Genomic DNA, 14,338 nt, shown 5'->3' with positions numbered 1-14,338 from the left:
CTAAACATACACACACACACACACACACACACACACACAGCACATGCCCAAACTTGTCCCGACACCACACCAATTTGAAAATGTGTCAGTTTCCTATACAAGACTGCAGGTAGAGACAGCACCATAATCATGTTTATATAGCAAGTTCTAGCACAATGCTTGGCATACAGTATGTGCTCGACCTTTGATTTTGAAGAGAAAATGTTCTGATAATTCAAATAAACAATAAAGAGCCAAATTCAGTTAATAGAAATCGAGTACAAACTAGCTTAGTCGAAAGGAACATAACATAACCTATGGAAAGACACCATATTCTGTTCCATTAGGCTATGTGGTTTATTGGGGGGTTTCTTTTTCTTTAAATCACCCTCTAATTTGCAAGTATAGAATAATTACATAGAAGACATACATAACATATATACATAGAAGATTACTCATGGAAGATGTAATTATCATTAGGCTGCATTGATCTAATACTTCCAGGAACTGATCTAAGTGTTTTCTATGCACTTATTCCATTAATCCTCATAACAAACCAATGACATAAGCCTTGTTTATTTTCCCATTTTATAGAAGAAATGATTGAGGCTTAAAGAAGTTACACTAACTTTCTCAAGTTCTAGCTAGGATCAAGGGTCCAAGCCCTGGTCTTTTTGGCTATAAAAGCCCATTGTCCTAACTACTACACTTTTAGTCTTTATCTTTTGCCAGCTCAATCCTTAACAATTACACAATTGTTGAAGCAAAATGAAATCAGAAGGCTCTTCTCCAGGGAAGCCATTTCTTGGGAAATTATTATTTTGATAATTATAATACGATTACAATACAGTGACATAATCAGGTGTTAAATGGTGATACTAAGAAAGTTTGCTGCTTCTGTGAGTATTAAATTCCTTCTCAGACACTTAATTGTAGAAAAATGCATTAGCATAAAAGCACCAACAGACAGAAATCACTTTTCCCGTGATACCGTGGTGCAGTTCTAAGATGAAAGAGAGCAAGTCTCAGAATTCTCCCCTGGTTTTTGTCTCCTTTTGTTTTCCTGAGGCTCTGTCCTACTTATTGGATAAGTAAAAGATTAGATCCAATTGGTTTCATCCTCCCCCAGGCTAACTTCTGCTGTCTCGTTGGCCTCTTCAGAGACAGAGCTCCAGCATACAAACGACTGAGTTCACAGTAAAATTTTGACTCTTCTTCCTTGCCCTGTGACTTTGGAGGGGTCTTTTGACCTCTCTGAACCTCAGCTGCTTTAGCAAGGACTCAAATTAATAAATGCATCAGCATGTTATAAGCCAGAAAATTCTAATTGATAGGAGAAAAATACAAACTCTTCTCACTTCCCAAGCTCCTACCTTGTGCCTGACACTGAGCACTACTCCGTCAACAACCGGTTGTTTTGAGCATGCTGATCAAGTTCTTCCTTGTCTTGTCCAAAGTGCCCAGTGTTGTGTTCAGCACATGATAAACAGGGCTATCAGTGGGCCAGTTCAAGGCAGGGTTCAGTACTATTGTTTTTGGACTCTTTTGCCTTGTGGATTTCTTGTAACTTGTGCAGTATCCACCTTAGTAAACTAGTAAATTCTAACTCTGTCCACAGGTAGCAAAGATTTCTCGTTATATCACTTCCCTGCTCTCTTCAGCCTTTGCAGAGAAATGTATACTCCTTAGCTCCTCGTGGGTTGGCATCAGGGAGACTGGAAACTGATCAAATGAGAGCTTCCCCCTTCTTCTCTCCCACTTCCCCGAGACTTGTAGAATGGTTTTGCTGGAATTCAACGGGAAGAACGCCAAGAGTTCTTTTCAAACTTCTCTGATAATAAGAATTACCTGAAGTGCTTGTTAAAAAATAAATTCTGAGCCTTATCTCAGCTGCACTTAATCTGAAGCTCCTGGGAAGGGTTTTGAAGCTTCATTCTTAACAAACACCCGTAGGTCTTATTATCAGAACAATTGGGAAATGCTAATAATGCAAATACTTCACTTTATACAGGAAAGTTCTGAGGCCCAGACTGAGAGAATGTGAATTGCTGGGGGTGAATGGTGAACCCCACATGTTTAAAAGGATTAGGAAGGGAAGCCTAACAGTCCAGCAGGCTTGGGTTGACAATTGGAAGGGGTGAGGTCTGTGGCGCAGGAAATCCTTGTTCAAAAGGGAGAGGCATCCTCTGAACTCACGCCAGTTGTTGCCACCGATAACAATGGAAATCAGATTTTTAATAAAAAATGTCTCCATCTTTAAATGTTGACAACTGATTAAAAAAATTTTTTAAACATTTAAAAGCCAAAGTTCTCTTAGCTACCAGTTTCTACTCTTGCACTAGGACTTTGTGAGCCATAGCATCTTTTTCTTGCCTTTCACACTGGCGATGGCACTCTGCCTCTCCTCTCAGTGTTCAGTGGTTTAAAAAGAAAATTTTTTTTATTAAGTAATTTCTATGCCCTCCATGGGGCTCAAATTCATGACCCCAAGATCAAGAGTCCACATGCTCTACCGACTGAGCCAGCCAGGCACCCCTAAAATGGCTTTCTATCACCTAATGAAAAAAAGACTGACTAATAGGGAGGGCCCTTCATGGCCTGGTTCCTAACACCTTTCCTACTTCATTACCCATCATTGGAAAATAAGGATTCTAGAGCCAGATTGTCTGTCTGCATCCTGGATTTGCAGCTTCCTAACAGTAATCGGACTCGAGGCAAAGTTACCTCTCTCTGTAACAGACTCTTCATTTTCCAAATGGTGACAATAGTACCTACTTCCACCGGGGTTGTTGTGAAAATTAATCTGTTACCGTAAGGCGCTTAGAACAGTGCTTGGCAAGTAGTAAACCCTTTATGTGTTATGGTGGCCCCCCCGGAAGTTAGCCCCAAACATGCCTTGAATTCATACCTTCAGAACTTCAGTTTCCCCTCCTGAAACAAAAGCTCTTTACAGTCCCCTGGCAGAGCTCTTGATTCTTCAGGTCTCCCTGCATCTGGCAAAGCTCTTCACCCAGGAACAGTCAGGCCGTGAATGTTACTCATCATTGATTATCACTCTATGTTACAGATGTCAGGCATCTCCACTAAAGGCAGAGACCTTGCTTTTTCATTTTGTAGCCCCAGGACAGTGTCCGGTACATCCTTTCAATAAATAGTGCTAAAGGAATAAATGTACTGATCTTGATTTTCTTATTTGATTATAAACTTAAGGGCAAACCCTCCCATAGGCTACATCTATGTGTTCTCTACAGCACCTAGCAGAATTATATTCAATAGTCAATCAATTAAGTAATTTATGCGGTTTGCAAAATACAGTGCTAGCTTCTGATCAAAGAGCTTACTACCTTTTGCTGCATACCATCCCATGTGCCCTCCAGAGATTTCTACCTTTTGAATTCCCATTAGCAGTTCTCTGGGCCTTTCTTCTGCTACTGGGCACTTTTCGCTTTGGATTATACATACCTGCTGATGTGCATGTCTCATTGCTTCATTAGACTATGAGCTCCTTGGGGCCAGAGTACGTGCCTGATTTTTTTTTGCAGACTTTAATATAACTAGCATAGTTCCCTGCCAATAGTAAAGACTCATTAAATATTTCTTGGTGGTCTTCATGATACTTCCATTTGACAACTTATGTTTCTCTAAGGACTGTTAAAAAGGATAAAAGAAGAGGTGTCTGGGTGGCTCAGTCGGTTAAGCTTCTGACTCTTGGTTTTGAATCAGGTCATGATCTCACAGCTTGTAAGTTCGAGCCCTGCACTGGGCTCTGTGCTGACAGCATGGAGCCTGCTCAGGATCCTCTCTCTCTCTCCCTTTTTCTCAGCCCTTCCTCTGCTCACTCGTGCTCTCCATCTCTCTCAAAATAAATAAATAAACTTAACAAATAAAGAAAAATTAAAGAAAAGATTCAATGCAATTTCAGGGACACTGGCCCTGCGCTAGACATCATGCCATTGGGAGTTTTGTTCATTTGAAGGAAACACATGTCACACAGTTTGCAGCTTCTTACCACATATCAAAGAATAACATTTAACCTATATAGTTGAAATTTGAGGAAATAATGACTTCACAAGGGTTACAGCAAAGCATCTCAAAAGAAACTTTGGAAATGGCTCCAGTTAACAGTATACAAATGCTCTTTCCCAGAAAGAACACTTTTTGTTTTTTTGGAAAGTAACATATGTATTACAGGAGATTAGTTACGTTCATGAGTCCTTATATTATAGAAGTTTAAGTTACTGAGGGCCTTGGTTAATTGTACAAGGAGGAAGCAATGCCATTTCTGACACCGAGGTGAAGTTGCCAATGGAAAAAATAAGGTGTGTTCCACATTCAACACACCTGAGTTAGATGAAGGGCCTTGTTCCTGTTGTAACATTTCCACCTACTTGCAATAAGTAGGTTTCATAGCCTTTAAGGCAACAACTGAAGAATATTAACATCAATTAGAGGGAGACGTTGTCTGGGTAGTTGCACACTTGTTTACAGTGACCTGTTTCATGATTGGGTTTTTCACGCAATGTTAACTTTGTGTTACCTTCCATCAGGGAAGAATAACAGCAGTTAAAACTTAAAGCAAAACCCAAAACAAGAGTTTTGCAATAATTGTTGGGCCCTTCCTGAAACAAAACACTCTGAAGAATGTAGACTATCGTTTCATATGAATTTAGAATAGAGATTCTAAACTCCTTTCTCAAAATATTTAGACTATGTTTTAAGACATCAGAGAAATCTGTCCGACGGTTTTGAGTTTCCCTATTGCTATTGCCTGGGGTTTAGTAATAGATACACTATACTGAGCACTTCTCACATGCCAGGTAGTTTGCATTCATTATTTCTAAATCATTCATTGAGTCAACAAATATTAATTCAATACCTACTGCTTGCTGACAAGTGTGCTAAATCCCGGGCTACAATTATGAACCAGACATTAGCTCTTACCTTTAGGGAAGATACAGTTTTGTAGAAGAGGTGATGATTCTGCAAGCTGAGTAATTTGACCTCCATTTTATAGATGAGGAGAATGAGATGCAGAGGGGCGAACACTGGCTGCTCTCAGGGCCTTTACACCAAGCAACCCTGCTGATCGCTTCCCTGCCTTCCTGCTTGAATTCACCCATCTTTGCAAGGGATTTTAACCAGGCAACTGGGGAAGAGGCTTGAAAATCCTTACTTAAGTAGGAAGGCAAGAAAACTCTATTCCAAAAACTGCTCTTAATCTTTTGGTAAAATGAATATTAAATTTTTGTTTTGGACTGGGCACCAGCTTAAATAAAATACAATGAACTTAAACAAGGCCTAAAGCCCCACATTCGTGTAAGATGTGGAAAGAGAGAAACTTAATTGCAAGGTGAAGGGCACATGGGCTTATGTTATTCTTAAACTGCAGAAACTTGGAGCTTTTTGCTAGTATTAGTTGGTTTGTTTTTCTCTCCTGACTTCTACTTTTCCCTGATTACATGTAGTCATGACAAGGATGGGAGACAGATGGCCGGGGAGCCACTGAGGGTGCCCTTTGCCAAATAGGCAAAAAAAAAAAAAAAAAAAAAAGAAAGAAAAGAAATCCTGTGGACTGAAGCTATGTTAGACTTCCCCTCAGTAAGCATTTTTGCTTTCTTTGGCTATACCTACAGGCAGTTGTTGCAGTTAATTATCAAGTGACTGTTCCAACTAAGAGATGATTGTTCTGCTGAAGGCTTTCATTTATTTTGTTCTCTTCTTCCATCTGTCTCATCTAACTTAACCAGACCCCTCAAAACCATAGCAGAAATGTTCAGCTGGAAGATATACAGCTCTGGAGAGAATAAGGGCACTGGACATCTTTGCTGGGCCACTTCCCTATTCCTTAAATATGGTTCTGCAAAATGCACAGCCTTGGACTGGTACAGTCACTTCCTGATTGGCATTACCTACAGCCTCTTATCCCAATAACCCCTTTCAGAGTCCCCAGTGTTATCTTCCTAGAACACTGATCACGTCACTCCCTGCGTGAAGGCCTCGGCTGAATCCCCAAAGTTTACAGAAAGAAGGAAGCCCAAATGCCTGAGGGTGACACGGAATGCCCTTCATAGTCTGGGCCTAATCCCCACCTACTTTTTCAACTTTATCTTTCCCTTTTCTTTTCTACACCAGAGGTGCACACACAATTCCTCTTTGTTTCCTGAACAGGGTTTGGCCTTTCAGAGCTCCACACCTTTGCACCAACCAGCGTCGCTGCCAATAGCATCCCAGCTGGGGAAATGAAACTTCTGTTTTAGGCCCCACATAACTTGCTGTCTCCCTAGGAAAACCTTCTCTGGTCTTGCAGGCGACTTTGGTCACTTTCTCCTCTCTGCTTCCTTAGCATTTTGCATATATTCTTCTTATAACATTAACATCACCAAAGCGTAATTACTCAGATTTTGCAAGTATAATCTCTAACACTTCTTTTCCCTAACTGCGACCCCCAACTCCTCTTAAAAATCACCTTTGGTTTTCTGGCTTTGGACGGAAGTAGAGAGAATGTAGATAAAGTGTAGACAGAGTAGGGCACTAGTAAAATGTCTGTTAAAGAATAAATAAAATTATGCCATGTCCAGCTCAAATGTTTAAAAGTGGAAAAAAACACATACATACACACACCAGATATCGATCTATATATATAGATACACACATATACTATATATATGATTTCATAAGGGTTTTAATTTTTCCATATAAAAAACACTTATTTAAAATACATTCCAAGTTAAAAGAAACAAAAGCACACATTAAGAAATGATGCAATTATTCCATACCAGTTTATTGTAGGTATTGTGTTTCAAAAAATTTATAGCATAAATAACTTCTCATGTCATAAAATAACTTAGTACAATTTATAATAAAACTTTGAGAATTTAACATCTCATCAAAATACAATAAAATATGGTTTTAAAATAGGATCAACCCTTTCTGTATTTCTTTTGTTTGAGGGCATATAAACCAAAAATACCCAAACTACTGCCCACATTTCAACTTTAACAAAACGCATTTGGTTTATTTAAATGTAACTCAACCATTCTAAATTAATACATAGTTTGTTTTCCTTCCTTGGTGGTTCTTTGTAATTTTTGTTCCTTTTGACTTGTATATTGTTTCAACACCGCTTCCTTCTTCATTTTCACCTCTTTCCATCTGCAAAGTCATCTATCTCCGGCCCCCGGAACATGTAGTTGAACTCACTCAGCCCCTTGACATCAGTTTCTGTAATCCTTGCATCAGTGTGGGGAGTAACTGCTTGAGTAACTACAAAGGTATTTCGAAACTTCAGTGCAATTTGGTTCAGTTATTTTCATTCAGATGCCATCACCGTTCGGGGAGATTAATCACTGGAACCCACTGATCCATGTAGCGACTTTCCCGGCAAAAACAAATAAGTTGACTTAAGGCAGGGTCCTTCCACTGTGATGAATGTGGATTCTGGAAACAAATTGAGGAAAATTCACTATTAAAAAAACCGGCACTTGCTAATAATTACATTCGTTTTGAGAGGAAGACAACCTGAACATTCTATACTTTGGCTGTGTGACAGAGAGACCAGTTACAACCATAAAGAATAAGCTTTCTTCTAGGTAGTTGGTTCTGCAAAATCTTTAAGGGTAAGTCTCCACTAAACCATACTCTGCAAGGCTGGAACGCATGTAACCCTCTGAACCATAATTTATATATCTGCACGGCACTTATTTAGTTTTGCATGACATTATCATTCACAGGTTTGTCCTACCAAAGTTGTGCTGTGGAAGAGACCTGAGTGAAAACAACTCTGGAGGAGTATTTCCATGCTCTCTTGAGAGCTGCAGAACAGTTAACTAGAACTGCCACCTGTTATCCTCCCAGAAGACAGAGTAGCAATTTTCAGGAGTAGCAAAATGATTAGGCTGCCACTCAACTAGACCAGCCAAAAAGAGTAAAATGTAAAAAGACAAAGCTATCATGTTACCTCTGAAAACACAAGTTGTTTATCTACCGAAGGTTTTTTTTTTTTAATCAGGGATAAAAAGGTCCGTTTAAAAAAATGTAAGATTGCAAAGAAAAAATTCCCACTCTATCCTCTTCACGGATTTCTAGGGAATTAAGAAGTTCTGTCTCCTACACCATTTCTATTTTTAACTCTGAGTGGCTGAGAATGAAGCTGACTCCTTAATGAGGGTGAGCCAGGAATTTATTTGGCTTTATCTAATCTGCCCTACTAAAGGAATTAGTCACGGGAGGTAGTGCAGATGTAGGTAGGGAGGAGCTGGGCTGACAGTGCTGACTCACAAGGATCTCTTCCGCTGCTGGCAGCCTCCAACGTGCTTAGACATGTTCTGTACCAGAGAAAATCCTGATGATGAAACTAGCACATCTCGGCTGAAAGTCCAGCCACACTCTCTAATGGGGCAAAGGCAGTCACGCTCTTGCTCTCCCCCTCATTCCAGATCTGCAGTCAGGCGACTCTGAGCCCTCGCTCACTTCCCTCCAGAACTCTTAACTCCATCCGGCCCGCACCCCGCTCTCGCTTACCGTCACCAGGACGCAGTGCAGGTCCGGGGGCTGCTCGGCGCCCTCGCTCGCTGCTGGGCTTGCGTCTGTCTCCAGGAGCAGGAGCTCGGCCAGTCGGCCCGGGTTGCTGACGCGCAGGATGTTGATGTCGTTCTCGCAGCAGAACGCCTGGATCAGGGTGAAGTGGATCTGCAGCGCCACATCTCTGTCGTCGTCCTCGTCCGCCGCCAGTAGGCACAGGACCACGTTATCGGGGTCGCTGAGGGCAGCGGGAGGGGCGGGTGAGCGCAGAGACACCACGCGTCCGCGTGGACGCCCGCAACACCCGCCCGGGCCCCGGGGTCGCCCCTGGGCAGGTGGGAAGCCGCGGGGAGCTGCGCTGCAGGGCGAGGGGCGCTCGGCGGGGTCGCCTCCGACAGGGCTGGGGAGGGAAGGGGTGCCACGAGGGACTCGCGAGGGCCCCACTTACACGTTGAGCAGCTTGGCCGCCTCGTACACCCCGACGGTGATGGTGCGCTGACTCAGAGCTTTGCTGAGCACTTCCTCGAGGGCATCCCCCACCTTATCCATCCTACACGCGAACGAGAGCAAAGGGGGTCCCGTCAGCCCCGGTCCCTTCGGGGCCATGGCAGCCCCTTCCCCCTGCACCGCGACTCTCCCTCCGGAGTTCGTGCGCCACCGTGCCTCCCGGCTTTCTGCAAACCCGAAGCCTCCCCCGGCCCTGTAACCCCTGCTGAGCCCTCACACGTCCATAGGACGGGTGCCCTGCGAAAAGCCCCGAGAAGGCCACCCGTCACCCTCCCTCGAGGGCGCTGCCAGTTTCTGGCGCTGGGTGCAGCCACAGGCTGCCAGCCGCAGGAGCCGCACGGGCAGGGACAATCCCTTCTGCCTTTTTGCAAAGGCCCGGAGGGTTCGGCCAGGTTGGGGGCACGCTCCTCCGTCCACCGGCGCCGCGGGGAAGACCCCAGAGCGAGACGGTAGGGAGGTGCCCTCTGCAAACTTTTAACCGCTCGCTCCCCGTCAAACCTTGCACAGCGGGGCCGCCCTGGGGCGCACGCAGTGGGCGAGAAGAGTTCAGGGAGAGACTCTGGCCGCCTTACCTTTCGGTCTTCTGCTCTCCAGCCGAGAATTCCTCCAAAGTCATATTGCAACAGCAAATCCCCCTCAGAGAGAGCGCGGCGTGCGGGCTGCTCCTGCCACCGTGGGCGCTTGGGCGCCTGCTCTCTGCACTCCCTCAACGGGCTCCTCCGGCTCCCGCTGCCGCCGCGCGGTCTGTCCGTCGGTCTGCCCCTCCCGCCCCGCTCGCTCGCCTGCTCCCGGCCCCTCACCTCGCCACGGGCCGCGACTCCGACCCGGCAGCTGCCTCACAGCCACTGAAGGACAAAGGCCCGGCTCGCCCGAGTTATCCTGCCAACCTCCAACCAACCACCACCCGCCTCATTTGCATATGCACAGCCATTGGGTTATGCAAATCAGCCTGCACAGACAATTTGACCCCAGCTCCTGGAACCGTGGGGAGAGAAGCGGAAGGAGGTGGAGCCACGCGGAAGGCGAGCTCAGGGGGCGGAGGCGGTGCAGGGCCAGGAGAGGGCGGGGTCCGGAGCGGACCCTTATCCAGTTGGAGGGGCTCGTAGACGCGGAGGGGTTGCAAGTGGCTGGGCGAGAGGAGGGGGGTGTCTTCCAATTGAGGCTGGAGCAGGCTGCCAAATGTTTTTCTAGTTGGTGCACTTTTTTTTTTTTTTGTCGTTTCATGTCTTTTGTTTTTAGGAGTTGTTATTAAAATCTATTTCCAGGGTTAATGCACCCAAGTCTAGTAATTATTAGTAAGCAGGTTACATAAAAAGAGTGTTTCAGACCTCTGGGGCAAAGTTTACTCAGAAGTGTTGTTTATGTAAGTCTAGGCAAAGCTGCTTATTAGTAGTAGTATTATTTCGGTGCCCTGATGGCTGGTTTGATTTATTTTTGGAAGGTTGCAAGGGTTGGAAGCTCAAAAAAGAAAAATCAACACATTTGTGTTTGGTGATGGCAGGGAACCAAGTTGGAATCTTTTCCATAGAAAGGCTTCCCACCTGCCCAGGGTAACTCTGGAAAACCGTGTTCAGGAGGAGCTGGTTACCACATGTGTGTATCCTAGCCCTACAACCCAAATTCATCTTTCTCAAAGAGCTTCTCCCAAAGGAGAATCCTACTGCACAGGCACTAGCTAGAAGACAAATGTCTGACACCCACACAAGTCTAAATTCAAAATACTCCCAATATGCCCTAAGCCTCCTTTCATAAGGCAAATATGTCACTACCTTCCACAGAGAGCCTATGATCTCACTGTGAATTATTGATGTTAGATGCTGAATCATGAAGCTGCCGCTATAGGACCTTTTAGTCATATGCTAAAATTTCACCTTTGAGATCATGGCAACCCGTGGGTGGAAAGCAATCAGTAGTTACACATTTTTGAAAAGCAAACTTTAGTGTATAGACTTTGACTTTAATAAGTTGAAAGTTCTTTCCTTTGTTTTGAGTATATGCAATAAATGCAAAAACACGTCTTAAACCTACTGAAGTCACCAAAAGTGGTGAAAATGCCTCCCATATGCTCCCATTCAAAACTCTGCTTGCATTATTAAGGTCTGTATAGCCAACAGTTAGAGAAGTAATTTTTTGCAAAGGTACATAAGAGTTTTTGCACCTGCATGTTTGTATCACTGCAGACAAAATATTCTTAAGCTCTCTTGATCTTAATTTAGTGGCAAAGAAAAGTGATATGTTGGTTTTCTGGCTCATTTATTTGAGCTGACATTTTGCACTTAATCCCTAGCTGCATTGTCAGCAAGGGGCAATATTTGAGTAAAGGAATGGTTATGGCTAATGGATAATTTACCTAAGGGTGCTTGTGTATTTCATATCTATACCTAAATCCAAACACGTGATGCCTTTGTTAAAGAATTCCTTAGAATTGAAATTTAGGTAGGTGCTGAAATACTTGCAGTTTTAGAGACAAAAGGTGAATTACACAATATGGCCTGAGTCATCATTTGGAAATTGTTGAACTGTGTTCGGTGGAACTCCAAGGTTCTATCTGCTAGGTATTTCTTAGAGGTTCTTTGGAAGAAAGTGTAATCACAGCAAGCTGACAAAGAATTAGGGAATTTCTTGATAGCAGGGATCATGACTTCATGAACTTGGTGTTCTCAGCATCTCACACAATTTCTGCATTTATTAGAAGAACAGTCAATGTTTATTTAGTTGAATAGAATCTGAGAGTTGAATGAGATCCCAGGATCCTGCAGTCCTGTGCAGTGCATGAATTTTCTCTAAGATATTACACATTTAACTTTAATTCAAAAAAGTTTCTTTGCTATCATACTATATACCAAGAACTATGCAATGCCTGGTCCTTTGCCTTTAAAGTGCTTGCCATTTAATTGGTATGCCCATGCTTGGACTGGATTTTGGGACAAAATAGTATGCACTGTCATCAGCTAGCTATGCTGAAAGTCCCATGACTTTAGTCATCTGAACTGAAGCTGTAGGACGGTGGAACCCATGTATTGTTTGTGCCAATTCAAATGAACCACGGCCCTAATAACGCCCCACCCAAGTCAACTATATAGGCCTAGTCTGTCACTGAAAAACTATACTACATGCTAAATTTGGCCTCATGGGAAAGTGATTTGTTCAGGTGTTGTGGAGTTGTTCTCTGTGAGAGAAACCTAGCCTTCCAGTATTCAAAAATATTTCATTCGTCATACTTTCTGACTCAGATATGTTATATCATTCATCTCATTGCTGAGTCTACCTAGAGTGTTTCATCAGTGATTATCTTCCAAGTTGGTCCTCATGGCTGAAAGTAAAAGCTTCCATTTCATTACAGTTAGATTACAGTTATATTTTCAGATGATCACAGATGATATTTCACAAACACTTATTAATCCTGGGGGAAGTTGCTATCCAATGATAGATCAGAGGAATTTCCCCAGATCAGTATAGAAAATGTATGTATATGTATTGTTAAAAATAACTCTAATATGTGAAGTCTTTTTAAAAATTATCCCAAATAGCTCTGGGTTCTTCAACTGCACAGGACTGGAACGACCTGTAGTAATATTTGTAAGGATGCCAAATGGTTATATTCGGCAATCAGATGAAACTATGTACTCAAGAATTGTTGAATTATTTTTGTACTGCTACCTTCTTTGTATGTTCAGAGTCTTTTTTGATATTTTCTTCACTTTTTTCATACATATTTCGTACTATTGGTTTGTAGAATAGAATGATAATCTTCCCCTTTAGAACTTAGTCAATCCTTTAACATCCAAAAGAAATTGAAAGGGAGATTATGCTACATGGCCTGATCTAATCAGGTGACCCCTTAGAAGAGGGCCTAGGCCCTCTCTGAAGACAGACGAGAAGCATCAAAGACTCTCCATCACTGGCTTTGAAGAAGCAAATTTTCATGACTTATACAGTGGCAAAGTAATTAATTTTGCCTGTGACCTGAGAGAGTTTAGAAATGGATCCATCCCTAGTACATCCTTCAGATGAGAATGTAGCCCTGGGTAACACTGATGTTAGCCTTGTGAGGTTCTGAGAAGAGAACCAAACTGAGCCATGCCTGAACTTCTGACCTGTAGAAACTGAAATAATAAATGCATGTTGTTTTAAATCACTAAGTTTTGAGTAATTTGTTACAAAGCATCAAAACCTAATATAATCCCCTTAATGCCATCTTGTTGTGTGTTCCATAAATCCTCACCCTATGCGAATTCTCTTCAGTTATTAATATACTGTAGAGAGTAGAGTAATTCTATTGCTTTGAGCCTTATGCCAACCACCTTGTGTTGCCATCAGCTGTTCACATTTCACCAGCCATGCCGGAGCCAGCCAGATGAGGTGTCAAATGAAGAGACTAACTAGGACATTTTTTCAGTGATCCCCTCACCCCATTCCTCAACTCCCCACTGAATCAAGTGTATGTCAGAAAGCTTCTATTATAGTAGGAATTGTCTCTCTGTGAATGTCTCTGAATGGTAGACTAATCAGTGGCGAGGGAGGTAGGTGGTCTGAGGTGGTAACTGCCCAATGGTAATTTGTTCTTGAATAGGTTCCCGGATTTTCTATCTCTGAAAGAGAAGAGATAATTCTTTTCGTCCATCTACTTCACTGCAAAGTTTTCTTCTTCCTCTGCCTTAACAGCTTAGTCCTTGGACCTCTTCTCTTCTCTGTCTATACTCACTCTTTTGGTGACTTCATCCTTGGCTTTAAACATTTATATGCTGATGACTCCCAAATATACTTCCATTATGGTCAGTCATCATTCTTGAACTTCAAGCTTACTCATCATCTCTCTCTTAATATACGATAAGCATCTCAAACTTAAAGTGACAAAGGTTGACCTTCTGATTGTCCTCCTATAGGTCAATGGCAATTCATCCTTCCCATTGTTCAGCCTCCAAATCATGGTGTCATCCTTGACTTCTTTCCTTCACAACCCACATTCACTCCATCAGCAAATCCTATCAGCTTACCTCAAAATGTAAAATAATTCAACCATTTCTCAGGGCTGCCACCACTACCACCATCATCTCCCACCTGGATCACTGCAACAACTGATCTTTCACTCTGCTTTTGCCCTTCCTCTGTGCACCTCCAGCAGCCAAAGTGATTCTATAAATAGCAGGTCAAATCCCAGTCCCTCTTTTCACTGAGAGTAAAAGCAAAAGTGCTTACTCTGGCTTAAAAGAAACTACAAAATCTTTTCACTATGATGAAAATGTTCTAATATTGATGGTAGTGCTAGTTGCACAACCCTGTTAATATATTAAAAACCACCGAATAGTACATGAATTATATGGAATGTGAA

At 42.8% G+C, this 14,338-nt stretch overlaps 1 protein-coding gene across 1 annotated transcript; it reads right to left on the bottom strand.

Annotated features, from left to right (window-relative positions):
* Window positions 1-6,739: 6,739 nt before the first annotated feature.
* GADD45A (growth arrest and DNA damage inducible alpha) lies at window positions 6,740-9,855 on the bottom strand. The gene is made up of 4 exons (XM_039233473.1): window positions 9,579-9,855; window positions 8,948-9,049; window positions 8,500-8,737; window positions 6,740-7,416 (listed from the first exon to the last, which is right to left on the bottom strand). Exons 1-4 carry the CDS (start codon window positions 9,620-9,622, stop codon window positions 7,303-7,305), a joined length of 498 nt encoding a protein of 165 aa, XP_039089404.1. The 5' UTR covers window positions 9,623-9,855; the 3' UTR covers window positions 6,740-7,302.
* Between the last annotated feature and the right edge of the window lie 4,483 nt (window positions 9,856-14,338).

Source organism: Hyaena hyaena, unplaced genomic scaffold, assembly GCF_003009895.1.
Source record: "Hyaena hyaena isolate Hyena2069 unplaced genomic scaffold, ASM300989v1 scaffold_75, whole genome shotgun sequence".
Lineage (NCBI taxonomy): Eukaryota > Metazoa > Chordata > Mammalia > Carnivora > Hyaenidae > Hyaena > Hyaena hyaena.
The sequence above is the reverse complement of the archived record's forward strand: the minus strand, read 5'-3'. Positions and strand labels throughout refer to the sequence as shown.